This window comes from Poecile atricapillus, chromosome 3 (assembly GCF_030490865.1).
Source record: "Poecile atricapillus isolate bPoeAtr1 chromosome 3, bPoeAtr1.hap1, whole genome shotgun sequence".
NCBI lineage: Eukaryota > Metazoa > Chordata > Aves > Passeriformes > Paridae > Poecile > Poecile atricapillus.
This window is the reverse complement of record NC_081251.1, coordinates 3,564,563-3,591,582: the sequence shown is the minus strand read 5'-3', so window position 1 is coordinate 3,591,582 and position 27,020 is coordinate 3,564,563. Positions and strand designations below refer to the sequence as shown.

The window sequence follows — 27,020 nt, the reverse complement described above, 5'->3', positions numbered from 1 at the left end:
AAACCCTTAGATGGGCCAAATCCTTAAACACCCTCAGGGAACACGCCCAGAGGATCACCAGACAACCAACAGGCATCAGGAAGGAAGGAAAACTGCTGGAAAACCATTTGCACTCACCTTGAGAGTCCTGTGTTCAGACTAAATCATACCCCACTCAATCTCAGCTGTCCAGCAGAGTTGAAAAACCCCTTCCAGATCATCAGCTTGGGACCATCAGCTCCTTTGGATGAGTTTCAATCCTTGGAGCACGCAGAAGGAGAAAGCCCTAATTCTTCTTGTCGCCGTGTGTTGAGTTGCTGTTGGTGGTTTCCTGTTGCCAGCAGCTGAATGACAAATGAAGCTGGTTTGTTACACTTATAGCAGCACTATGACCACACTTCTCACACACCAATAACGTCAGAATGGGGTCTACCTTGCAAGAACCCACAAAGGCTCCTCAGGCTGTAAGAAGTCCGGTCCTGCTGCAAACTGGGCCCCGAGTTGCCCTCATTCAGGCTGGGGTGAGGTGAAAGTCATCCCCTGGAGCCTCAGGGTATAAGGCTGGTCTGAAAATGGGAGGAGAAATATGGGTCTGGAGTTGTCTAAATTGGCCCATTCACAGCCCAGAGCAGTCTGAGCCAATAAGAAGGGGTGGGGTTATTTATTGCCTGCACTTGGCTTTCAGAGAGCTTATCACTAGTCAAGTTTGAGTTTGAGAAGTTTCTTTTTTTGTAATCAGCTGGGTTATGGGGCTGTAACCTCACTCACTTTCCATTTGAGGTTCTGTTTCCTCTTCAGACCTCACCTAAAGAGACTGGTCATGTTCTTCCTCCTTTCTTCAACAAGAACAAGACAGCTGATGCCATGTAGGGCAGAGGGGGAAGAGCACAGGAGACAGCAGACAGCACATCCTGCTATCTCTTAATCACTTGTGTGTGAGATTTCGTGAGATCTGCCTTCCCTCTCTGTTTTGTGCAATTAACTGCTTGTGGTACTGCACCCAGCTCTGCCTGTGCTGAGCACCCAGCGCCCATCAGGAGCTGCCATGGGTGAGGCCCAGCTCAAATCTCACTGCACTGGGGGATTTCAGTGCCTTCCACTCCAAAGGGTCTTTGAGCACCAGAGAATCCCAGAATGGGTTGGGTTGGATGGGACCATAAAGATCATCTTGTGCCACACCCTACCATGGGCAGGGACACCTCCCACTGTCCCAGGCTGATCCAAGCCCTGTCCAGCCTGGCCTTGGACACTTCCAGGGATCCAGGGACAGCCACAGCTTCTCTGGGCACCCTGTGCCAGCACTTCACCACCCTCACAGCCAGGAGTTCCTTCCCAATATCCCATCCAGCCCTGCCCTCTGGCACTGGGAAGCCATTCCCTGTGTCCTGTCCCTCCATCCCTTGTCCCCAGTCCCTCTCCAGCTCTCCTGGAGCCCCTTTAGGCCCTGGAAGGGGCTCTGAGCTCTCCCTGGATCCTTCTCTTCTCCAGGTGAGCACCCCCAGCTCTCCCAGCCTGGCTCCAGAGCAGAGGGGCTCCAGCCCTCAGAGCATCTCCGTGGCCTCCTCTGGACTCTCTCCAGAAGCTCCAGGACCTTCCTATTTTTACCATGCAGTGCTCTGAAGCTCCATCATTCTCATTTTTACTCTCACCCCCAGGGTTCCAGACCCACCAACTCATCTGAAGGCCGGGAAACTGATGAGTGTCACCTTCTCCTGATCCTGCTGGATTCTGGATAAAGCTGCTGCACGTTGAGACAAGGAGAAAGGAAAACCAGCCAGAGCCTCATCAAACAGGACAACAGGAATCCTGCCTGAGACTGGCTGAGCAATGGGATGGATGCTTATCAGCTTTTTTTTTGAGATGAGGGATGAAAATAATTTTTAAGAGAAGGTTGGATCTTCAGTCTTGGTCCTACAGTTCCAAGGATCCCACTGGCTGAGATAACACTCTTCTTCTGATGGATTTCTGCAGAGGAAGTTGTCTGGAGGCAAATTCCAAAGTGTGGATCTCTCTGGAATGGTTCACATGGGGAGTGTTGCAAACGTTTGATTATTTGGCTCATTCCTCAGTCTGAACAAACAGCCAAGAAGAGGAAACTAACAAGCAAACACATTTCAAGTGCTGTTTGCATTTCAATGCCCCCAAAAGACTCAGTTTGGTTTAGAAATAGAAAAAAATTCCAACAGCTGGGGTGAAAGAAAGAAAAAAAAATCAAATTATTGATCTTTAATTTTATCATCCTGGGTTGAGGAGATTGTCCAGATTCAATTTGTCAAGCCACCAAGTGCTGAAGTAGAGCTGTGTTCCCTGACAATCAGTTACAAATCCAGGGAATTCCACCCAACTCCTGCTGCAGGAGAGAGCAGGAAGTGATTCTGGGGTGACAAGAGAGGGAAGCTGCAGCTCAGACTCCACCCTGCATTCACCCCAACTTAAAGCAAGAGTCTGAGATGGGCTTTTCTTACCTTTCCCTTCCTTGCAAAGCCTAGGAAATAAATTCAGGGCAACCACAGCATTTTTAAAGACCCCTCCAGTCCTGTGGGTTTTGGTGGTGAAGCCTTACTGGGTGGACAGGTAAGACTGGAGAAAGAATTTTCATTCACTATTCACTTTTGGAATTAATTTGCAACAAATATTTTGAGTGAAAGTAGAACTGAAACCCTTTTTTTTCCCAGCAAAAAAAAAAATTAAAAAAAAAAAATCAAAAAATGGAATTAAATACATATTTATATATTTATATATTTATATATAAATATAACGATATATTGATATATTGATATTTATTTATTTATATACTTATAAATATTATAGATATATATAAAATTTTTTAAAATATAATTTTTCAAGATTTTTAATGTTTTTTACTTTTATGGATTGCTGAAATGAATTGTGTACGTAGGTTTATCAAAGGAAAGCCATTACAAAACAGTCAAAATCTTTGGAAAGCGTCTTGATTTTATTTGAAAATTATTTCTAGTTCTTCAGTTCTTGGGAATTTTTTTGAGTTGAGGGAAGAATAATCCACTAACTCAATATACACACTTACAAAGTTCGTCATGGAATCACCAAATGGAACTTTTACCTTTGAAAAAAAAAAAAAACCAAATTGGCTGATAATTCCCACCATGACTTTGGTAGGATTTCAGGCACAATTGTCCTTTGGTCTTTGATGTTTGACTCACCTGGTAGAAACCCATAGAGAAAATAAAGTAGATAGCCCAAGGAAGGAACCTGATCTAGTGGAAGGTGTCCACTAGATGGAATTAGACGATCTTTAAGGTCCCTTCGAACTGTCAGTGATTCTGTGGAGACTGAAACAGGCCAGTGCCAGGTCCCTCAGTGATCCATGGGATCATCACCCATGGAGATGAGCAGCCAGGTGACCACAGCTGGTCTCTGGGGACACCAGGGGACACCAGGGGACAGCATCACCTGGAGTCCTGCTGCCCTCTGGAGGTGCCTCTGCCACGTCTCCGGGTTGATTTGCTCCCAGGCGATCCTCCAGAGGACTTTCCTGGTACAAATCCCCCTGGAGGGTGTGGAGGCTGCTCCTGGCTAGGATGGGATAATGATGGTTGGGAGCACCACAGCCTCCTCTTCCCATCCTTGGGAGGCTGAGCCCCAGGGAATCGTAGATCACAGAATGGTTTGGGTGGAAAGGACTTTAAAGATCATCCTGTCCCACACCCTGCTGTGGGCAGGGACACCTCCCACCATCCCAGGCTGATCCAAGCCCCATTTCCAGCCTGGCCTTGGACACTTCCAGGGATCCAGGGACAGCCACAGCTTCTCTGGGCACCCTGTGCCAGGGCCTGCCCACTCTCACAGGGAGGAATTTTCCCCTGATATCTCATCTAAAGACACTCTCTTGAGCGAGAGTGTCAAATTGAAATTTGAACCCTTTCCCCTTTGTCCTGTCACTCCATGTTCTTGTCCTAGCTTTCCTGTAAGTTCCCTTCAGGTACTTTAGCAACTCTTCTTTACAGGGACTTTGCTTTAGGGGAAAAGCATTTATTGGGGACCAGCTGAGAAGAAACCATTGATGCTCCTGTAGGATTCCAGCACTGGTCCCACAGAACGGCCACACGACCCTGCCAGGAGATCCAGCTCCTCCACCCTTTGTTAGCAGGATACCTGCAGGGAGAAATCACCCAAATCCAGCAGAAAGGGCAAGAAGCAAAAGGCTCAAATCCAAACTGAGTTGAGCTGCTGCTCTTCTCATAAAAGAATGGTCATTTCTGCCCATTTTGGGTGGTAAGAGGCAGCTCAGAAGGTCCAGGTAAGATTCAGGGGGCTCTAAGGTACCTTAAAGCATGTTCAGATCAGCACAGGGGATCCCAAGGAAGCCTGGCTGCCCCATCCCTGGAAAAGTTCAAGGCCAGGTTGGACAGGGCTTGGATCAGCCTGTGATAGTGGGAAGTGTCCCTGACCATGGTAGGAAGGTTGGAACAAGATGAGCTTCAAGGTCCCTTCCAACCCAAGCCCTTCCATGGTTCCACAAACCACCACTACAAGCCATTTCCAGCTTTGCAAAACCTCATCCCAGCAAAACTCAGGCTTGGATCCATGTGTTCCCAGGAATTCAACAGTCCTCTGGAAAAGGTCCTGTGCTCAGGGGTGCTGTGGGAACAGGCAGTCTCTGAAGCTCTGTGAGCAACAGAAAGGATTCCTTGTGTCTGAGGAAAAGAGAAAAACACTGAGCTGTAGGTGTTAACAGTGCTGGTGTTGCACAGGTTTATTTTGACTGATCACACCTAATTTCAGGTGTCCACTGCAGGTGGTTGGTGTTAGAGCATCACCAGTGGGAGCACCACTGTCCCTCAGCAGCTCCCCAGCAGGTTTTTTTTGGATGAAGACAACTTATCCAAGATAATTCCAGGCCAAAAAACACTCAAACCCCATGGAGTGGCATCAGAGGGACTCGGCTGCAGCCTTTCACTGCTATCTTATGGCAGCTCATTTGAAATCCATTACGCAACCAAATTAAAAATAAACATTTACAGAAGGGGGAGCGGTGACAGTGTGTGGTCTGTTCCTGTGAGGAGACAGACAGACAGACATCCAGCCTTGGGAGCAGCACCTCTGCTGCAAACTCACCCTGCTAGACCTGGGCTCTGGCCCTGACACAAACTGACCCTGTCTGGCCATGTCCCTGCGATTCAGCGCTCCTGGCTATCAAATCTGGCTGGCTGAATCCAACTTGTTTGTCAGGAAGGGATCCCAGTCTTTGTCATTCCCTAGCCATGTCCTGGGGCTGCTCATCCCACACCAAAACCAGGCCAGGGGCTCTTTCACCCTGTGCCTGTCTGTTCCCTGGTGCTGTTTGATTCATGGGCACAGACTCGATTTTCGTTTGGATGAGATGTTGCTGAAAACGCTGAACCTCCACGTGCTGGGTGGAGCAGGCTCTGCTCTGTGGGACCCAGCAACAGGATAACAGGAATGGGCAGGGATTGATCCCAGCAAGTTCCACCTGAACAGGAGGAAGAACTTCCCAGTGCAGTGACCGAGCCCTGAGCAGATTGTCCAGAGAGGGAGTGGAGTCTCCTCACTGGGGATATTCCAGAGCTGTCTGGACACAATCCCTGTGCTCTGGGATGGCCCTGCTGGAGCAGGGAGGCTGGAGCAGTTGACCCACTGTGATCCCTTCCAGCCTGACCCATCTTGGGATTCTGGGATTCCTTTTGCTGCTAAAAGCTCCTGTAGGTCTTTTTTAGACAGTTTTAACATGCAGCCAGCAGCTCTTTCATCTCCCTTGGTGCCTCTCCATCATCATCAGCCTTCAGGTGCCTCCCTGCAGCACAGTGAGAGCTGATCACCAGGCTGAGTGTGCATACACAGATCTGAAATCTGACAAAAAAAAAAAAACAAAACGGATGCTGGCAAAGGGGGGAAAAAAAAAAATTAAAAAATTTGCATTTTCATCAGAAACGTGAAAATGCTGCTGTTCATTCTGAATCTGCATTGCTGCATTCAGGGCACCCCCCCTTCTCTGCACTGCAAACTTCCAAACCCTGTGCAGGCACAGCCTCTGAGTTCCTGTGGGGGTCTGGGGTACCCCTGGCATTCGAAGGGAGGTGGGAAATGTCAGCCCTTCCCTGCTGGAGCTCAGGAAGGGGCTGTAAATCTCTCCCTGCTGCCTGCGGTGGGGAAGGAGGGATGGTTCAAGCAGGAGAAGGGGGAAAAAAAAAAGAAAAAAAACAAAAAAAAACAGGTTGTGAAGGGGTTTCTCTCACAAAAGCTGGATGTGGGAATGTGGGAAAGGGGCCTGGATGGTTGGGGGTCGCTGGCCAAGGTTTAACCCTTCGCAACACCAGCTTTGGAAAGGCGGGCGGTGGCTCTGAGCCCCCAGGTGTGGGATGTGTGGGATGCTTTGGAGAGAGGTCCCCAGGCTTTGAAGGGTTAATCTCCAGCTTCTGGGGAAGGAAGAAAGGAAACCCCCTCTGTCCCCTGCCTTTGACTCTGGAGCTCACTCAGCCGGCAGCCGGGCCACTGCCTCTTCAGTCCTTCCTCGGAAGCAGCTAAAATGGTTTCCAGCCCCAGTGGGGCAGCTGTGGAAGCAACAGGAGCTTCCCCAGTACAAAATTCAGGCACAGGCTGGTTCCTAAGCTGGTTTCTGCCCGGGGATGGATGGTACCAGCCAGGATGCCCCGAGGCACCACCCTGGGGCTTCCCAGAGATGCTGATGCATCCTTGCAAAATTCCCCTGGGCACACGCAGGGACCATGGGCAAGCTGTGGCACCTGGAAAACGCTATCCCAAAGCTCTGCCGAGGACCCCAGACTCCTTGGGGGTGCTGACATCCGTGGTAAGAAACACGATCAGCATGGGGACACCAGCAGGTTGGTGCCGGGAAGAACCACAGATTCCTTCGGGAGCGCAGCAGCTCTCCGGGCATCTCCGGCAAACCTTGAGGGTACCTTCCCTCCCCTGGACCGCTCCATCCCTGCTCTCCACATCGAAAGCATCGCTGATCTTCCTCTCCGGGGTGCCGGAGGATGTTTAGGACCCAGGCTGTGCAGCTCCTCCCTTTCAGGTCTCTCCAGGGTTATTGCTTGGTGGGAGGTAGGTCCAGGGCTTGGTGGTATGAATGAAAGAGAGAGAGGAATCGGCGCTGAAAAGCTCAAACTGGAATAGCTCGCCTGTCTCCAGGCAACAGCCCTGACGCAACCGCTGGGGGAAGGAAAAAAAAAAAAAAGTCCCTTAAATGAAAAAAAAAAACCAAAAAAAAAAAACCGAAAAAAACCCCAACAAACCAACCACCACACACACAGATTTCTGAAGCGAGACACAGAGGAGGAGGATGAGCCAGGCTCCGGGAGGCACTGGTGACACCGCTCTGCAAACACCAAGTTGGGGACCCGAGCTGGAAGGAGGGAGCCAAGATGTCCGTGCAATCCCCTCTCTGACCCCAGCCCCGGTAAGTTTGTCGCTGGTGGTGGCCTGGGGGGACAGAGGCACCCCGGGGACACCCAGCACGGGGAGCTGCCCGGGGCTGGAGGGGACCCCCGGCAAGGAGCAGGTCCCTGGGGAGCAGCAGAGAGGGGAGATGGGGACCCCACCAGCTCAGCCCTGGGCTCTGGTTCTGCCCTGCTGGGGTTTGCAAAGTGTCCCCTCTCCGCAATCTCCTGCCTCGCCGGCATCCCCTGGAGATGGCCGGGTGGCTCCCATTGACTGGGAATGTCTGAATCCTCCTTGCCGATGATGTTTGTGGATTTTGCTCTCAGCTGGGAGCAGCGTGGTGCTTCTCACCCCTTCCAGGAGGATTTTTCCGCACTGGGTGAGGTGTGACAGGGAAGAGGCTGGCCGGCTTTCGGGACAATCACCTGTTGCTCCCTCTGCCCCCAGCCTGAGATGTGCAGGAGCCCTGGGAAGGTTTGTGGGGTTGTGCAGTGCAGACATGGTGGGATGAGCGTGGTGGGCTCGCAGGGCGTAGCTACAGAGGGTTTTTGAATCAGGCACCGTGTGCTGAGCAGAGCAGGTTTCCACCTGCTCAGCTCTGGCCCTCGCAGCTCACGTTTACACCGAGGAAGGGGATAAAAAAAAAAAAAAACAAAACAAAAAAAGCCAGCCAGAACTTCTTCAGAGCCCTTCATAACAGCTTGGGGCTAATTGTTAAAATAATAGCGCCAGCCCACACCCCTCCCAGCACGAGTGTTTGTGCAAGCCCAGCCCGAGAGCCCCGGGGTGTTGCAGCAGGGCATCATCCCCATCCTGCAGCCGGACCCGCTCCGCTCCGGGCGGGCTGGCACCTCTCCCATCACAGGCACCTCTCTAAGGACACCCCTCCCTGTTTTCCTGCCGTGCTCCCCCTCTCATCCCACAATCCTGCGCCCTCCGGAGCTTTCCTACATCGGGGACCTCAGCGGAGGGCTGGGGGGAAATGGATGAAAAGCAAGTTCCTGGCTTCCAGCGAGGAGCTGTGCCCAGCTGGCTCCTCTGGCTTTGTCTGCTCATCCCCTGTATCCGAGGAACTCCCCACTTTCCAGCGGGAACGAGCCTGTTTTGGCAGCTGTGGGTTCGCTCTGTGCCAGCCATCATTTCAGCACACGGGAGCTGCTGCTGGCTTCTGCATCCCAGCTCTTCTCTGCTTTCAAATGCCCATTAAAGTCCCCCCCATCCTTCATGGCGGGGGAGGAGGGGGTCTGGACACCACAAAAATCCAGCAGAACGGGAGGAATCCGGCTTCTGCCGGGCTCTGGGGCTTGCAACAGCCCCGCAGCCATTAGGTGTTTGCAAAATGTAGCAGAGACACTGCGGGGAAAAAGAGAGAAAAAAAAAAATAAAAATAGAAAAAAAAATAAATAAAAATAATCAACCTCAGAGCAGCATAGCCCTTCTGCGGGGAGGCAGTGGAGGGTCTGTTTGCAACCAGCTGATCTTAAATGCTATTAAATTCCACAGTGCTGGGAGAAGACAGGTCTGAGGACAGAGGTTGGACGATCATGGTTTGGATAATTGGATGGGACAGGGGGCATGTAAAGGGGATTAGAGGGTCACCGAGGGGCTGACCCCACTCCCCTGATCATGTTAACTCGGAGCCTGGGGCTCTCCAGAGGGAGCTGGCCCTGGTGTTGTCCCTGCAGGGGCTGAGCTCGGTGCTGGGCAGATTGGACCTCAACAAAACAAAACACAGAAAAAGGTTAGGGTTTGTTTTGTTGTTTGTTTTTTTTTCTGAAAACACACCCTTGCCTCCTGCATTTGGGGAAAAAAATAACTCCCCGTACTAGTCTCCTGGGAAGAGAGGATTTCTCAGCCTGCCCAGGCTCATTCCCAAGGAATCCCAGCCCTTTTCATTACCCTGGGCACACGGACACAGAGGTTCCCACCTCTCCTTGCTGAAATGTGGCCCTGCTTGGGGTGGCAGCAGTGAAAAAGGGGGAACACGTGGCTGTGCCAAGCCACAGGTCCTTTTGGGGCATCTCTGGGAACAGGTTAGCTGTGCCACCTCCAAAACCTGCCAGGAGCCTGGGGCAGGGTGTGGAGAAGAAACCCCTGCCCGTATTCCATGGCTCCACAGACCTCAGAAGAACACTCTGAGGGTGGGAATGGAGACTTCACCAAGAGCCTGAAAACTTGCCTTTGCTTCTGCTCCTTAAGCCTTTTCCTCCTGCGAGGAATCCTACCTGGTTTGGGCTGATGGGTGGAAGGCATTGACCCCGTTCAGCTCCCCAGTTTGCAGCTGCTTCCAGCTGACTGGAAGACTGGTTTGCTGGAATGCCAAATACCTCTTCATGCAGGATTTCCACACAAAGCCTGGAAATCTGCTGATCGAGGGGAACCTGACCGTCTGAAAATGGAGCTCAGGGGTCCATCTGAAGCAGGCAGCAGGTTCAGCCCTGCTCCCCCACCAGGAGGCTGCTCGGAGCTGCGAGGGGGACGCAGGAGGGATGAGGTGTAGTCGGGCAGGAAGGTGCAGATGTGTTTATTGAAACAGGTTCAGACTCTACCAGTGATGCTGGAAATCAGCCAGGGAGAAGCGCCTCGGGGCAGGGAGTGCAAACTGGTCCCCTCTAATCTCACAGAATCACAAAATGGTTTGGGCTGGAAGGGAGGTTCCTTCCATAAAGCTCATCCACCCCCTGCCATGGGGACACCTTCCTCTATCCCAGGCTGCTCCAAGCCCTGTCCAGCCTGGCCTTGGACACTTCCAGGGATCCAGGGGCAGCCACCTCTGCATCCCTCCACCCCTCTGATGGATTTTCTGCAGCCCTCACTGCTCCCCCCTCCTCCCTTGCAGTGTTCAGGGCTTTTCCTGGAGGCCATTTGGGCAGAAGGATGTGCTGGAGCAAACCCTCATCTTGCTTCAGGTCATATGTGAATGGAAAGCCTCTCTTTTTCCCTTTTCCCATTTTTCTGTGGATGCCATGTCCACGTCTGTGTTTGTAACACCCATTTCAGTCTCATCAGTGCTGTCATTTTTCCATGGAGAAAGGAACAAGCTCACAGACAGGAGTGTGGCCAGAAGGTCTCCATGGGCACCGTGTTCAGTGTCACTGAGGGCTCTGCCATGACTTCTCCAGCATGGGCAGAGCCCTTTCCATCCTGTCCTGACCATCCTGAGCAGCCAGAGAGCATCTGATCCTGACAGCACCAATTCCAGCCCTGGAGCACGTCCTGGCTTCAGGATCAGACAGCTCTTCATGGTGCTGTTTTGTCCTTTTGAAGGGAGGGAAGCTGAAGGTCACTTTGGGACCAGCCTGGTTTTCTGCAGGAGAGGATTTCAGCTGCTACAGAAAAGGATTGGGTGGGTAAACACTGAATAATAAAACCCAGGGAAACCAGCTCTCCTTGGGGTCAGTGGGGTTTGTTCTCTCTGCAGGATCCTAGTGCAGAGCAGCAGGGTTGGGAGGGGGCTCTGGCAGGGTGAGGAAGCCCCCAGCTCACCAAATCCACAGAGCACAGCAGCTCCTGTCCTGATAGAGCTCATCCTGGCATGGGGGAAGGAGTGAGCGATGTGCAACCACCCTGAAAGGGAACCACCAGCTCCAGGGAGCTGCAGCGTTGATCCTCATGGGTCTCCCCTTCCCTCACCCCATTCCTGAGGCCTCTGAGTCTCTGCTGCCCTGGGGACGCTCCAGAGCATCCATCCACCTCAGTGAGCAGCCAGAGTCCTCCCATACTCCATTGCTATGGCAACCCCTTCTCACAGGCATCTCCTCCTCTCTGCAGCAGCCACCCAGGGGGGGTCAGAGGCCTCCAGGGGGGTCAGTCACCCCCACCCCACCCCTATGTCACTGCTGTGCAAGGAGGGAGGCAGACACAGCTCTCCCTACACACCAAGCGCTGTCCCCCTCCTCCCGCTCCACCTCACTGCTCCTTCATCCCACCTCTGCTGCTGGGAGCTGGGTGGTGATGTTGGCAGGTTGGATTTACTCCAGGGGTTTCCTCTGGAGGGTCAGGGGGTGTCTGCACGGCCCAGGGTGACCCCTGTGCAAACCTTCAGATCCAGGGGAAGCACATCCTGAACTCCATGGATCATGGGGGGTGTTCCTGCAGCCGCTGGAGTGCGAGCATGGGCACCCAGGTGAGACCTGGGGACACCAGAGGTGAATTCTGTACATCTCTGAAAATCCTCAAGAGCTTTTCCCCTGAAGGGCAGTTGCAGGGACTGACTTCTCAGTGAGAGGGAAACTGAGGCACAAAGGAGCTGAGGTGCTTTTTGAAGGTCGTTCACAGGCTGAACCATTGCCTCTGCCCTGTTTGCTCCATGCCAGAAGTGTCACTCGTGGTTCGTGTGGGCAAAAGGGCTTCTGTCAGCTGAGGTTTGGTCTCATATCGAGGCTTTTTTGTTTTCCCAGCCTCCAGAGGAGCAGGATTCCTCTAACCCAGACTCCTGCAGTCACTGCTCCTCCTCTGCAGTAAGAAATTGTGTTACAGGAATCCACACTCCACCTGGAATAGTGAAGGAAGAAGAATAATTTGCTCCCCACACCTCCACCTTGGCTAATTGTTGAACTCCCAGTGTAACATTCCTATTATTTCTCCATCCCAGGCCTGTGCTGATCCCTTGGGATAGGTCAGTTGGCTTCTCCAATAGAAACCTAACCCAAGAAATCAATTGAAGGGGTTTTTTTGTTGTTGTCTCAATGACCTGTTGTGTTCTGTGCTTTCAGGGTTGATCTGAAGGAAGGGGAGAGCCCTGAGCAGAGGTTCTTACTGAGGTGTGAGCAAACCCTCACCCTGTTTTGGGGCTGAACTCGTTACCCCTAATGAGGAGTGGCAGGAACTCCCTGTGGCAGGTGTGATAATGAGACAAATCAAGGATTAATCACTCAAATCCCCTCATCACAGGCCAGCTCAGGGGGGCCAAGCCTAGGGCAGGGTGGCTGGGATGATGTGGATTTGAGCCAGAGAGGCGAGTTTGTTCCTGGCAATTTGGTAACTCTCAGGCACCAAAGGGTTTGTGTTACAGCACAAGGGCGTTTTTCACACCCTCACAACTCTCAGATCTCTTTCTCCACAGCAGGTCTTTGATCCAAGTCCAAGATATTGATAGGAAATGAGAGGTGGCTCCCTTCTGTCACTTTGGGGTTTGGGGAAGAGAGCTGCCAGTTTAGGGGGAGTCCCTGCAGAGGGAACGAGATGTTTCATGTTACACCAGACAGAAAATGAGAAAATGAAATCAGTGCTGCTTTTGGGGTGGGAAAAACAAATCTCCTCTGAAGTTGCTGGGAGTTGTGGTGGCAGGGAGGGGGAGATTTCAGCAGGGTTGTGACAAAGGGGATGCTCCAAGCTGCTGTCCTGCTTTCATGGTCCAATGCTCTAAATGTTAACTCAGCTGTGCCCAGGGCTCAAATTCCAGGGGCCGTTCTCACCCTGAGGATTCCACACACTCTGAAGAACAGGACAGGAGAGCTTGTGTGGGGCTCTGTTTTGTAGCTGTGGCATTCAGAAAACGATAAAAATATGATCCTTGCTGGGGGTTAGCAAATCCAGCAGCCCAGTGTGGAACTGCAGCAGACCCTTGGACTGCCTGCTGGGCTTGGGCCACCCTCAGCAATCTCCACAGAGGTCTCATAGGACAGAAAAAAAAAAAACAAAACCAGCTTAGAAACGAGGTTTTAAAGTCATTACTTGTTTTCTTTTATTGATTTGGGGAAGTTGGAGTGGGAGGAAATGTAAATTTATCGACATGCCCTGAGCCCTACCTGCCTCCACCAGGGCAGCCCACTGCTTTCCCCTCTTTTTCAAGAGAAGAAGGAAAATTGTTTCTGTTCCAGGCACGAGAGCTGTTGGCTTCAACCTGACAGAGTGTCTGTGAGTGCTCCCTCTCCACGAAAAACTCTCATTAACATAAATAGGAGCAGGAAGGAGACCACAACATGACTAATTCTCCACCCCCACACTGTCTGTGTGTACACTGTCAACTCCTCCTTCAGCTCATGTGCCCCCACACAATTGTTGGGATAAGTCTTGCTCTCACTCGGTGTTTATTTTAAATTGAATCTTCTTACTGAAAAGGTTGGAGAGGCGTAATTATGGTCTGGATTTCAGAGCTGCACATGCCTTTGTGGAAATGGCAGGCAGAAGAATGGCTGAGTAGCTCTAGGAAGCTGCACACATCCTGCCTGGTTCCCCAAGCATCTCACTAGGCAGGCAGAAAAGTATTTTGGTTTGTGCCTGATGTTCAGAGGAGAGCTCTGGATCTATTCCTAGCTCAGCTATAGATGAGCACACGACCTTGAAAATGTCTCTTATCTGATCCTGCTGGCAAATGAATACAGAAGCTGCCTGAGCTTAACTCTTGAGGAGTTGTTGAGTCCTCTGCCCCTCCAGGTGCCGGGGTTTGTCAGATCAGCTTTGGGCACAGCTTCCATAAGGGCTGGCAGGAGGAGAAGTGGGGAGGAAGCTCCTGTGCTGCTGTTCCTAAGGGGTGTGTGCAAGGGACCATTCCCACTGGACAAACTGGACGTGGCCAGTGATGGAAACCACAAGTCCAAGTCTCCCTGGGTGTCTGAACCCAAACCATGCCAGTGGTTACTAACACCCCAATTAGTTCCTTACATGGCAGGGACGTGTTCCTGACTGGAGCCAGAGGGTCAGGAAGGAGCTGAATCCTCAGGCTGCAGCTTTAACAAACCCAGAACTAAACCCAGATCTGTAAAACTGGAGGGGGGTGTGGTGTGAGGGAGAATAAATCCCTTTTTCCAGTTCTCATTTTGACTCAAACTCTTGGGGGAAGTTTGGGTTTGCAGAATCCCAGAACGGTTTGGGTTGGAAGGGACCTTAAAGATCATCCAGTCCCACCCCCTGCCCTTGGCAGAAACACCTTCCACTGTCCCAGATTGATCCAAACCCCATCCATCCTGGCCTGGGACACTTCCAGGGATCCAGGGGCAGCCACAGCTTCTCTGGGCACCCTGTGCCAGGGCCTGACCACCCTCACAGGAAGGATTTCTCCCTAATAGATTATCTAAACTTCCCCTCTTTCAGATTGTGCTGTTTCATTTGGACCTGATTTGCCTACATGGGGAGATGTGGGTTTGCCAGGCAGAAAATCAGCAAAACCAGACAGCCCAACATCCAGCAGCAGCCACTGCTGTCTCCAGAGGACTTTGGGGTCTGGGAATGTGTCCCAGCTTCCTTGGCAGCCCTTCCGTGGCCCCTTGAGTTAAGATTGGAGGTGCAGGTAACCAGAGCTTTGCTAAAAGCCAGAGCCTGTCTGTTCCTGCCCCAGAGCACTCAGATAACCGAGGTGAGGTCACCCTCCCCAGCAGCACCTTGGCACTGAGCCTCTCCCAAAACCCTCACTCCCCTGCTCCAGCAAGAGCTGTCTCTCCTCACTCCCTTCTCCTTCTCAAAACCAATCTTTTTTTTTTTTCTTTTCCTTTCTTCCAGGTGTTCATCCAAGGCTAGTTTGGTGCTTGAGCAGGGGCCCACACCTCAGCTGTCCTCCAGGGAGCTGTGCTGAGCACCTCGTGACCCCTGGGCAAACCTTGAGGGTTCTCATCTCCATCCTTGGTCCTTCCCAGCCCACCTCTATGCCTTTGGACCCCCAGAGAAGATGTCTGTGCCCCAAATCCAAATAGAAGAGGCTCTGGACAGCATGGATGCTGGCTCTGGGGGGGTTCCTCCTCCAGATGATCACCTGAGGACCCTCAAGGCGTTGACAGAGAAGCTGAGACTGGAGACCAGGCGCCCTTCCTACTTGGAATGGAAGGCAAAGCTGGAGGAGCAGGCTTGGAAGAGCCCCCAGCCCGAGGGGGACGGGGAGGACGAGGCCACCAAGGCCAAAAATACCCCGGGGGAGACTGTCCCCATGAGGAAGGTGCAGCTGCACCTCAACGGGAGCCCTGCCCAGGACAAGGGGACTGTCACCTCAGGGAGAATAGGTGGCTTTGAGAGCATCGACGAAGCTTTGACATGGCTCAGGAAGGAGCTGGTAAGTGATTGCCTGTCCCTGTTAGCAGAGATTTCCCAGGGGGGATAAAAATGAAAGAGTGGGGAAACTCCTTGTTCCTACCTGCCTGCAGCCCCAGGTGGAAAGGCAACAATCAGTCATTGTGTTTTCCATCACTCATTGCGTTTTCCACACCTGGCTCTTCCAGGTCCATCCTCTGTTGCCTTTTCCTTGATTCAGATCCAGTCTGCATTTCAGTCACCCTCCCATCCCAGCCTTGGGCCCTGCCTCACCCATCTGTTTGTTTCTGGTGGTTACGTGCTGGGCATTTCACAGAGAAGGAGGGGAAAAAAAAGCTTTGTCTTTTCTAGGAACCTGTGCTAGGAAAATCCAGAGAGCCAGGGCACAGGGCTGGAATTCACCTTTTCTTTGTCACTTTGCTCTCGTGGTCTTTGACACAAATTCATCCTTGGCCCAACCCAGCTCCCAGCCAAGCCCAGGAGTCAGCACAGCCTGGGGATAATTCCCAGAAGGATGCACCAAGCCTGACAGAGTTCCAGAAATGTTTGGAAAATGCTCTCAAGCACGTAGAGTGATTTTGGGGTTGTCCTGTGCAGGGCCAGGGGTTGGACTCGATGATCCTTGTGGGTCCCTTCCAGCTCAGGGTATTCTGTGATTTTCTGGGGGTCGATAGGATGGATATCTCCTTGTCACAGCAGCTGAAGTCAGAGCTGGAGACTCAGTTCAGGTGCTCTTCACAAGAGCAGAAGCAATCAGACACCAAAAGCACACTTCCCAATGATCCTTCCCTTCTCCTCACTGGCACGAAAAGTCTTTATTTATTTGGCCCAAATCACTGGAAGTGACTCATGACACGTGGCTTTGTTTCTGTTGCCCAGTTGGAATTTTGCCTGTGAGTCCCAGCAGGAATATGTGCAGCAGGGTCTGGGACATCACTTGTGGCCAACACTTGTGAAAATGTTCCTGTGCAGACATTTTGTTTCTGAGAAGCGCTGAAATCTTTGAGGAAAGCTTCTGACAAAAATGAAAAACAGTTTTAAAGATTTCTTTGTGACTTTTGCCTCGGATAATGTTGATTTGTCAATTTTCTGTTGCTACATTCACCCAACTCCACTGGTCCCCTGAGGATTTATTTACAGAGGTGGTTCTGGATATTGCATTTTGGTGACTTTCTTTCTCAGAATTGTGGTTTTCAGGAACTCAGGAATATTAGGAACAGCTTTGAGATGATCCCCTACAGCCCCTCAGTGCTCTGGAGAACCTCAGCTCCAGATCTGTGACCTGAATCTGGGTGCAATCTTAAATTCACACTTGATGTAAACCCTGAATCTCAAGATGATCACAGAGAGAAAGAAGCAGATTTTCCTTCTCAGAAGCCTCGATTTTAAAAGATTTGGGGTTTTCTTTCAATCTCTGCCTGTGATGGAAGTACAAATTGTCTCAGAGTCTGATTCTACCCTTAGACTGGGGTGTGGTGTCTAAACCACCATCTGTCAGAAACTGAAAGTTTAAATTAAAGATGAGAAAAGGCCAAGCAAACCCTAATTGTTCCTCACTTTCCATTTCCCAGCCACTTAATTATACTGGTCCTTGCTGGATCTGGACGTGACTGGTAATTTAGAACAATTTCCCCAAAAGAGAGAGCAATTTTTTGACTGACCACAGGGTGAAATAGCTGTGCTGGAGGCACGAGTGTGGGTAAGAGCTGCCAGCAGGCAGAGGGAGCAGGGCCAGGCCATCCCATCACACGGTGCTGGAACCAAAAGGTGCATTTCACATTACATTTCAAGGGTGAAATCCAGTTTCTTGTCAAATAGAGGAACAAGTTTCCAAACATCCCAACACAGACAAAATTTTTCCTCGCTTTTCCTCATGTTGTGGTAGCAAAGCCATCAGGAAGGCTCCACAGCACGATGCAGCCCAGAAACCAAGCAGGTCCTGGGCTGATTCCCCAGTTTGGGCAGCAGGGGAGGGTGGGATTGTGTCCCTCTGCCCCTCTCAGGTGAGACCCCACCTGCAGAGCTGCTCCAGCCCTGGGGCCCAGCACAGGGAGCACCTGGAGCTGCTGGAGAGAGCCCAGAGCAGGCACCAGGATGAGCAGAGGGATGGAGCAGCTCTGCTGTGGGAAAGGCTGAGGGAATTGGGAATGTTCAGCCTGGAGAAGGTTTTGGGATGACCTAATTGTGGCCTTCCAGTTCCTGAAGGAGCCTACAAGAAAGATGGGGAGGGACTTTGGACAAGTGCCTGGAGGGACAGGACAAGGGTTGATGGCTTCCCACTGCCAGAAGGCAGAGTTATATGGGAAATTCAGAAGGAATTCTTGGCTGTGAGAGTGGTGAGGGCACCCAGAGAAGCTGTGGCTGCCCCTGGATCCCTGGAAGTGTCCAAGGCCAGGTTGGACAGGGCTTGGAGCGACCTGGGATAGTGGAAGGTGTCTCTGCCCAGGAACAAGATGAACTTTAAGGTGCCTTCCAAGCCAAACCATCCCACGATTCTGTGATCCCAACATAAGGTTATTTAGGGTCTGTAGGATCCACCTAGCCTATGAAGGGGCAAAAGCTGGTGAGAGTGGAGATTGTTTCCATGCAGGAAAGAAGTGCAGCAGCCGTGTCCTTGCGGAATGAAAGGCAGAGTGTGCAGCTCCATCACCCCCAACCCTCAGCACAGCTCCCAGCGTGTTCAGGCTGGGTTGTTTCACCAGCATCCCCCTGGAATGGTTCTGGCTTGTCCCAGGGAGCCTCCTGCCAAGCACGTGGAGCTTCAGGAGTTTGCACATGCTGGGGGCCGTTCCCAACAGGCAATTGGTACAGGACCACCCAGGTTTGGATTTAACTCTCTCCCAGTCAAAAGCAGCAGAGGCAGGAGAGTAAATTTGGTACAGTCATGGAAGGGTTTAGGCGGGGAAAGCCCTCTAAAACCATCGAGTCCAACCACTCCCCAGCACTGCCAAGGCCAGCACTAAATCCTGTTCCCAAGCCACATCCACACAGCTTTCAAATCCCTGCAGGGATGGGGATTCCTCCACTGCCCAGGGCAGCTGTGCCAGGGCTGGACAGTCCTTTTGCTGAAGAAATTTTTCCTAATATCCAATTTAAACCTCTCTTGGTGCAACTTGGGGCCGTTTCCTCTTGCCCTATCTCTTGTTACTCCCAATCTGCACAAAAGTCATCATCTGACACTGCAAGGAATTTTCCTCTGTGTCTGCAGAGCCTGCTCTGATTTGGCTTCAGCCAGGTTCAGGCTGCTCACCTGGAGAAAAGACAAACCCAAGGTTTTATTGTCCATCTGTTTTTCCTGGCCTGTCACCTCACGTGACCCGTCCCAGACCCTGGTTTTGCACCCCAGGCTGGGTTTGTAGGACTGACAGAAACCCACAGAGCCTCAGCCACGTCAGCTGGGCCCTGCTGAGAACCTGGCCCCGAGAAGCTGATTTATTCAGACGTGCAAACTGCTCTTGTTTTTGTGCTGAGAGGCTCTGTGGAGGTGTAGGAGCAAATTGCAGCTCTCAGCGTGTGCTGAGCTGCCCTGGGGCTGGAGCATTTCCCTCCCCAGCTCCTGCTGCCTCTTCTTTGCCCTTGTGTTTGCCTTTGCGCTGTCAAGAGTGGCAGCTCCTCATCTGTGCCCAGAGCAAAACCATCACCAGCCCAGGGAGGGTGACAGACTCGAGGACTCACACTTTGCTCTTTGAAATCTGCCAGGTTTTACAAGTTATAAAATTAAGCCCTCTCCCTCCTAAGTATGGCTAAAGTACAACCCTATGAACAGGGACATCTTAGAGCAGTTTTAACTTTGTCCTTTTAGGAAAAATGAGTTTTCTATCTCAGATTCACCAGTTTGGCACTGAAATCTGGGGGGTATGAGCCAGAATGCAGGAAAGACTTGAAAAGGAACACAAATGTCTGATGATCCCTCCTGGGAAATCATAAAACACCAGTGCCCTATTGGTCAGATTTTTAAAAATTAAATATTAAGCCCTTTTATTTTCATTTGGGATACTCACATTGGCTGAACAAGTGCTTGAGTGAATTTAAAGAACAAAGCAGCAACAAATTTCCTCATTATGAGGGTGGTGAGGCCCTGGCACAGGGTGCCCAGAGAAGCTGTGGCTGCCCCTGGATCCCTGGAAGTGTCCAAGACCAGGCTGGATGGGGCTTGGAGCAGCCTGGGATAGTGGAAGGTGTCCCTGCCCATGGCAGGGGTGGAATGGGATGAGCTTTAAGGTCCCTTCCAACCCAAACCATTCTGTGACTCTGTGACCTCTGCTGTTAAATTGCTGAAACCAGGGAAGAGTTTAGGATTTATCATGGAACAGGACAACCCCCAAGGGTCCCTTTGGGTGCAGCCACCCTGTTCTGGGGAGAGAGGGAGCCAGCACAGCCTGAACAACACTGAGGAAGAGTGAGATGTGGGGCCCATGACAGGCTTTGCATGGTCCAGCTGGCAGAGGTCCCCTGGGATTTGGTGGTGGGTAACTCCCAGGGGCTCCAGAAGGATCTGGGAAAACTCATCTGGGGCTGTGGGTTGCACCACAAGGGCGTGAGCACCTAAAATTAACCATGAAATGGTGGTGTCTGAGCACTTCTGAAGAAGCCCCAAAATAAAACACAAAGTGGAGTTGTCTGAAAGGTTTGGCAAGGATCTGACAAGTGGCCTGTGCTTCTTCGTGCTTGAATCCAAGTGGGTGCACTCAGGAAAGTGCCAATTCACATTTCATGTTCTTTTGATCTTTTGGAGATGAAAAGGGCTGGCCCTGTGGGAGCAGCTGCCTCTCCACAGACCATCCCCCTGAGCTCCATGGACCATGCTGGGGCTCCATCCACAGGGATCTTCTCTTTTGGGAAGAGAGGGAAATCTCAAAGAGCTCCTCACCTCCATGCCTTGAGGTGCTGCCTGCTGAAAATCCCCCAAAAGCAATGCAGAGAAAAGATGGAAAAGGGAAAATTACTGCTCTTCCTGTCTGTTGAAGGCAAAATTGAAGGCAACTGCATGTAGCTATTTAGGATGAGCCACCTAGACGGGAAAACTTTCCAAACATCCAAAGCTTTCTCTCCCTCACCCATATTAAACATCCCTGGGACACTCTGAGGATCAATCCAAGCAGAAGATCCTCCCTAGGTTCATAAGATCCTGTGGTCCAGCTTTCTATTTCAGCTTCACTGCCAGGAAGGACCTGAGTTTTGTTCCCCCTTCCAGCCTGGGAAGCTCAACTCAGCATCCTGTCTATTCCAACAGCATTCCCCAGCCCTGCTGGTGAGAAACAGCTGGAGCTGGGTGTGCAGAGAGAGGCAGAATGTGTTAAAATGTTGTTTTTTATGAGCAAGACACACCTAAGGCTCTTCCTTTCCCTGGCCATGAGAGGATCAAAGAAAATCAAAACCCTGGCTTTGGCTGGATGCTCCCCACGGGTTTTTCCAGGATGCTGCATCCGTGTGTGGGATCCTGCTGCCATCCCACATGGATAAACCGGAGTGTGGAGTTACCCCGTGGTGACCAGCCCTGTGGGTGAACTCTGCAAGACAAAAACCCCACGGCTTCCCTCCTGTAATCCCAGAATTCATTCCCAGGCAACTTTGTGGAGCTCTGCTGGCCTGACAGCAGCTGCTTTTAAAGGGACATCACCCATCCTTTCCAGAGATTGTTTGGGCCCCAGCATGGGATGGGGGGAAATGAGTTTAGTGTTTGTGCAGAGCCTCTGGGAAAGGGAAGGAGAACGAGGATTCCTGGGCTCTGGCTGTGATTCCACTCAATATTCTGGGAGGGTTTGAACAGAGCAGTTTAATGGGACAGCTCCAAGGATGCAGGGCGGGGGGTTTGCATCTCCAGCCAAGCCCCAGGGATGAGTGTGGGGGGTGAGGGTTCGTGCCCCACAGAGTGGCTCAATTTTGGTGCTCCACCCTCAGCTGTCCCCCCACAGAGCTGCCTCCACAGGACCTGTCACCAGGAAAGGAACTCCCAAGCCCTTGGGAAGACAAGGCAGCCTTCCAAGGAGCACAGGCAGTGACAGCCCTCATCCCATCTTCCATCTCTTCCTTGTGTGCACCATCCCCTCATAAAAACATGGAATTCTAAATTCCTTAAATTGGGAAAGCCCTCAAAGTTCATCAAGCCCAAATGTTAACCCAGCACTGCCAAGGCCAGCACTAAACCATGTCCCCAAGTGCCACATCCACACGGTTTTAGTCAACCATTGCCAGGCTTTGTTCCTTATCTTTATTTTCTGGAGGTCTTTGCCTTCCAGCTTACATGAAATCAGATTCCTCAAAAGAGGGGGAAAACAAAAACAGGTCAAAAAATGTAAAGCTGGTTAGCAAGAGAAAAAAGGCACCTATAACACACAGCCCTCTGCACAATGGCCTCATAATTCTCTTTTAATTTTTTTTTTTTTTTTTTTCTGGCAGCAGAGGCTTTTTTAATCCCACATTCTTCCAAATATTCAATGAAAGCCTTTGTTGGCATTTCTTAGGTAACTTGATACGCCGAGAAGAAAGAATGACCCAGGGTCACTCAATAACACCTGTGATCACCTCGCTGATAAAAAACCAGCATTTGTTGTGAGACAGGAAAAAAATATCAACAGAATGATTTTTTTTTTTTTTTTTTTTTTTTATTGTAACTCAGGTGGGAGAATAAAAACCTGCCAAGTGGCATTGCTCTGCTGGGGGCACAGGTTATGATGTCTGGGAGGAAATAGTGGGGATTTTTTGATAAAGGTAAATGACCCCAGCCGTGCCAACAATTTGAGAGAGATTTCCTGAGAGAGAGATTCACTCAGAGATTGGTACAAAGGTGACTTAATCCTCTCCAGACAGCCAAGCTGGAGTCTTGCTGCTGGCTGGGAGCATCAGGCAAGGTGCCCCAGGATGCCTCTGTAGTGTCAGAGAATCAGAGAATGGTTTGGGTTTGAAGGGATTTAGATTCTAGAAAATAATTTTTCCCTGTGAGAGTGGGGAGGCCCTGGCACAGGTTCCCATCCCTGGAAGTGTCCAAGGCCAGGCTGGATGGGGCTTGGAGCACCCTGGGGTAGTGGAAGGTGTCCCTATCCATGGCAGGGGGTGGACTGGATGATTTTTGAAGTCTCTTCCAACCCAAACCATTCTGGGATTCTCCGTTTGCCTGGAGGAGGAGGGATCATGGCACAAGCTAAAGCAACCCCGAGGCCGCTTTGATTCACATCCTCCTTGCAGCAGCCCTTGTGTCAGGCATGGAAAGGTCTCATGTAGGAATATCAGGGTCTCTGTGGGGTCTCTAAGGTGAGCTTTCCCTCCTCCTTTCCCTTCTGCATCTTCATGCACGAGCAACCAGGCCAGGAGTAATTTACTCCCGTCCCCCAGAGCTACATCTGTACCTACAAACTGAGCAGCTCGTTTTCAGGCCTGGAGGGAAACTGATATGGTCTGATCACATCCATGCTGCTAAAATCCAGGAAAGGAAAATTTATCCCAAAACATTTCAGATTCCTAGAACTGACTGAGCTGGAAAGGACCTTAGAGATCATCCTGTTCCAGCCCCTTCTGGTGAGCCTGCTCGGCTTCTTTCCCACCTTTTTTTCTTTGTAGCCTTTGTGGTTTTGCTGCTTTTCTGTGAGGAGGGAAGTGGGAATTGTCTTGATCTGATTTTCCAGCCCTGCTTGCTCCTCTTGCCAGGCTGATTCCCACACCAAGTGTTCACCTCCTTCCTTCACTACCCACAGCATCCTGTGACAATGAATATTCTAAGTTATGAGTTAGATCCTTTTTTTAATAAAAGACCTCTTTCTTTTCATTACTTCTGAGTCTTCCACCTTCCCAAGCCAGGTGCCAGGGGAGAAAAAAATATCTCCAAAACATTTAGATCATTAGCTTGGGAGGTTGTAGTTTTCTGTCCTGTGGGAAACCATGGAGGTCCCATCCTGAGAGCCACTTCAAATCACCCAGATAAAATAAGCCACAGGGGAGGTGGAGTCTGTCACGGACCAGCCCTGATTTATGCAGGCTGGAAACCCAGGCTGAGTATTTGGTGATCAGTTCTTTTCTTGGTGTTCTTTTAATTGGTCCTTTCCACTTCTAATTGCTCTGTCTCCCTGTGGCTGCTGCCTTATGAGCAAAATTAATTTGGGCTTTGTTTAAGGTTGAGAAGGAGGCTCTGAAGCCTGACGGATACCCAAGCCAACAGCCTTGGCTCGGCTTTAATTCCCGTTTCCTGGTGCTCCTGAAAACATGAGCAGGCACAGAATTTATTGTTGAAAATTCCCCATCTTGAGCTGGTAATTTTTTGGGATGCATTGCTGGCTTGGAAGATCCCTGTCTCCCTCACAGATCCAGCACCTCTGGATGAGTTCACAGAATCAGCAAGGTTGGAAAAGACCTTTGAGACTGAGTCCAAGCTATGACCTAACCCCACCTCGCCAACCAGACCACGACACAATCAGCCTTTTTTTTAAACACCTCCAGGGATAGTGACTCCATCACCTCCTTGGGCCGCCCATTCCATGCCAAATCACTCTTCCTGTGAAGAGCTTTGTCCTAATGTCCAGCCCAAACTATCCCTGGAGCAGCTTAAGGCTGTGTCCCCTCATCCTGTTGCTGATTCCCTGGGAGCAGAACCCGGCCCCACCTGGCTGCACCCCTCTGTCAGGGAGTTGTGGGGATGATGGTGATGATGAGGTCTCTCCTGAGGCTCCCCCAGCTCCCTCAGCTGCTCCTCACAGGGCTTGTGCTCCAGGCCCTTCCCCAGCCCTGTCACCCTTCTCTGGACGCGCTCAAGCACCTCAACACCCTTCCATTCCCCACAATTCGCCCTCCCCAGCAGGGAGACAGCAGATTTGACACTAAAAGGCCTTTTCCCTCCCTGCTGCAGGCAGACATGCGCCTGCAGGACCAGCAGCTGGCCAGGCAGCTCATGCGGCTGCGCAGCGACATCAACAAGCTGAAGATCGAGCAGACGTGTCACCTGCACCAGCGCATGCTCAACGATGCCACCTACGAGCTGGAGGAGAGGGACGAGCTCGCCGACCTCTTCTGTGATTTCCCCCTCGTGAGCTCCTTCAGCCTCTCCACGCCCCTCAAGCTCATCGGGGTCACCAAGATGAACATCAACTCCCGCCGGTTCTCGCTGTGCTGAACGGGGGGGAAGGAGAGGGAAGGACGGGGGAGAAAGAGGGAGAGGACTCTCCCTGCCTCATGGCTGGGTGAGGAGAGGCCAATGAGGAGCAGAGGGAATGGGAGCAAACAGGGAACCCGCAGCTGGGCTTGGTGGCAGCGTAGAGGTGGCCACTGGAACGGCTCGTGGGGAAGCAGGACCTGCGTGGAAGAAGCCTGGAGAGCATCCAGACACAACACATGTACTCAGCTCCTTTGCCAAGTCCCTTCTCCTCCTCTTCCTCCCACAGGACGCAGCTTGGTGTGGGTGGTTGTGCTCAAAAATCAAAGGAGGGGTCAAAAATCAGCCACAAAGCAAAATCCCTCTTCCCTTCCCCTTCCCCTCCTCCCAGGCTGGAGCAACCACATTGCTGTCCTTCATGGATGTCTCCTTGGGCACCAACCCTCAGCCTCTGCTGCTCCAAGAGCATGATCCATGGGGCTGCTTCAGGTGGGAAGCTGATTTCCAGTGGGCAGGAGCCCTCCCAGCAAGCAAAGGACTGTGGGTCAAATGGCACCAGCACCAAGAAGAGATGAGAAGGTTTGTTTTTGGATTGCTCCGTAGAGTCCAGGGCACTACAGCTTCTTCTTGCCTGTGGCATAGATCATGGACTCAGCATGGGCACATTCAGAGATTCCAGCTGCCCAGAAGTCTCCTGTGTGCCCTGGAAGTCACACCCGGAGCAACACGCGTTTCTGACCCTGTTGGATCCTGCTGTCAGCCACGAGACACCCTGTGGTTCACCCTGCAAACAAGGAAGGGTTGTACCCAAGACTTCTCCTGACAGAGAAACCCCCAGGCTGGCACCCCCCAGCAGCAGCACCAGCAAACCCCGGATCCTCTGTAGCAACACACATCCATCCGAGAGAGGAACTTCAAGAGGAGAAAGGGGACTTTTGGGTAATGAACACAAAATAAGACTTAAAATCTAAAGGAGAAATTGCTGTGATGAGCAGCACAGGGGGTTCCCTCCCTGCCCAGCAGAATGTGAGATGGATGCTGTATTTTCTTGCCTTTCAGTGCACACAGCTGCCTGCACCTGGCACGGGGGGCAGAGACCTCTGGTGCTGCCCAGCAAGGGACTCCAGAGGTCTTGCCATGGCAATTTTGGGGCACCTGGCACCCAAGACAGTACAGATCAATCATGGATGCCTTCAGGCTCTCCCTCCTGTGCCCACACCACTCCTGACCCTGTCAGAGTGGAGCAATCCTGCCCGTGGTGTCCCTGCCCATGGCAGGAGGGTTGGAATCAGATGATCTTTATGGTCCTGTCCAACCCAAACCATTCTACGATCTCAGCCCAACTCTGCTCCTCACCCCGTGCCCGAGCAGGAGCAGATCTGGCTGTGTCCACAGCCCAAGGCCTGGGAAGGAGCAGGAGGAGCAATCCCACTGCTCTGGAAGCTGTGGCTGTGTCGATGTGCCTGTAGCTGTCTGTGAGCTCTGTGTGTGTGTGTGTCAGTGGCTGTGTGTGTGCATCTGAGCCCGCAGGACGCCTCTCCCGGGAGGCTCCGGGCTGGCTTCACGCCTTTGTTCCGAAATGTGATGGGAACCGGGATCTGGTGAGACCCCGACGTGCCTGGGAGGATGAAAGGAGACTTCCAGACCTGGGGCTCCACAGGGAGTTTTATGTTGGTGCAGGGTAGACAAATAATTCGTGTGCAGCCACAAGTCTGCCTGGTAGGGACAAACCAAGGGGTTCACAGACGAGTGGGGTGGGGAGTCTGAGCTGAGCTCAGCCCTCCATCCCCCACAACCCCTGGGTGATGCCTCCCCATCCCCTCCAAAGCTCCCTGAGTATCTTTTCTTTCTGCTAAGGAAGGAGGAATTTCAGGCACCAGGGCTTTATCTGTACCATCAGCACCATGCCTGGGTGCTGAACCTTGTGCTCCCCAGGTGCAGGAAGTTTATTTTGGGTTGTGACCAGACTGTCACTTGGCCTCTGGACAAGACAACCAGCCACGGTGCCATTCAGTTTACTAGGAACAGCCTTATTTCCCCATGGACATCTTGGAAAAAAAAAAAAAAAACAAACCCACCTCATTAAAATTCTTCTTTGTTTACATTTTTTCATAAAAATAAATCAGTTTGTGTCCCACATGTTGATTTTCAGAGGTGTTTTCAATCAGTGGATAGAAATTATGGGGTTTTTTCATGAAAATAATGCCTTGGAAAGGGGGAGTGGTTCTCTTTAGGGTCGACTGGAGTGGAATACAGGGTGGGCCTGCCTTTGGGCTCTTGTCCGGTAGCCAAAAGCAGGAGATTAACTCAAGCACAGTCCTAGTGGGTCATTACACGTGGCATTAGAAAATCAGACGTCTGGGTTCCAGACATGCATTTTCTGCATCAAGGGGGATGAGGGATGGGTGTAACTGCCAGCTGTTTGTCGAAATGCACAATTTTTTTAATCATAAAAACTCTGTCTGTATTGATTTCTGCCTCTGGTCTCTCACTGTGTTGGGGAAGCACCAGGATGGTGTGCTCCAGGGTTACAGGTGTGCCACGTTTTTTTTCCTGGCAGGTTTTTGTATCCACTCACACCCATCAGCTCCACCTGGCA

The 27,020-nt window shown here is 51.5% G+C and overlaps 2 protein-coding genes across 2 annotated transcripts in view; one reads left to right on the top strand and one right to left on the bottom strand.

Moving 5' to 3' along the window:
• The window catches only part of BLK (BLK proto-oncogene, Src family tyrosine kinase), a 46,378-nt gene extending 45,844 nt beyond the window's left edge, over positions 1-534 (bottom strand). Inside the window, exons 1-2 of the mRNA XM_058835073.1 lie at positions 428-534; positions 118-323 (exon numbers count right to left, since the gene is read on the bottom strand). The gene's annotated coding sequence lies outside the window, so the exon portion shown is untranslated. The remainder of the gene's footprint in view (positions 1-117; positions 324-427) is intronic.
• A 6,675-nt stretch (positions 535-7,209) lies between these two features.
• Positions 7,210-26,876, top strand: FAM167A (family with sequence similarity 167 member A). The gene is made up of 3 exons (XM_058835135.1): positions 7,210-7,399; positions 14,821-15,364; positions 24,179-26,876. The coding sequence occupies exons 2-3, from the start codon at positions 14,987-14,989 to the stop codon at positions 24,440-24,442; spliced, it is 642 nt and encodes a 213-aa protein (XP_058691118.1). The 5' UTR covers positions 7,210-7,399; positions 14,821-14,986; the 3' UTR covers positions 24,443-26,876.
• Positions 26,877-27,020: the final 144 nt, after the last annotated feature.

What these genes read in the sequence shown, in the direction of transcription:
- FAM167A (XM_058835135.1), top strand. Translation starts at nt 14,987, where the DNA reads ATGTCTGTGCCCCAAATCCAAATAGAAGAGGCTCTGGACAGCATGGAT. An exon ending in CATGGCTCAGGAAGGAGCTG is followed by an intron (nt 15,365 to 24,178) that starts GTAAGTGATTGC and finishes TCCCTGCTGCAG; the next exon opens with GCAGACATGCGCCTGCAGGA.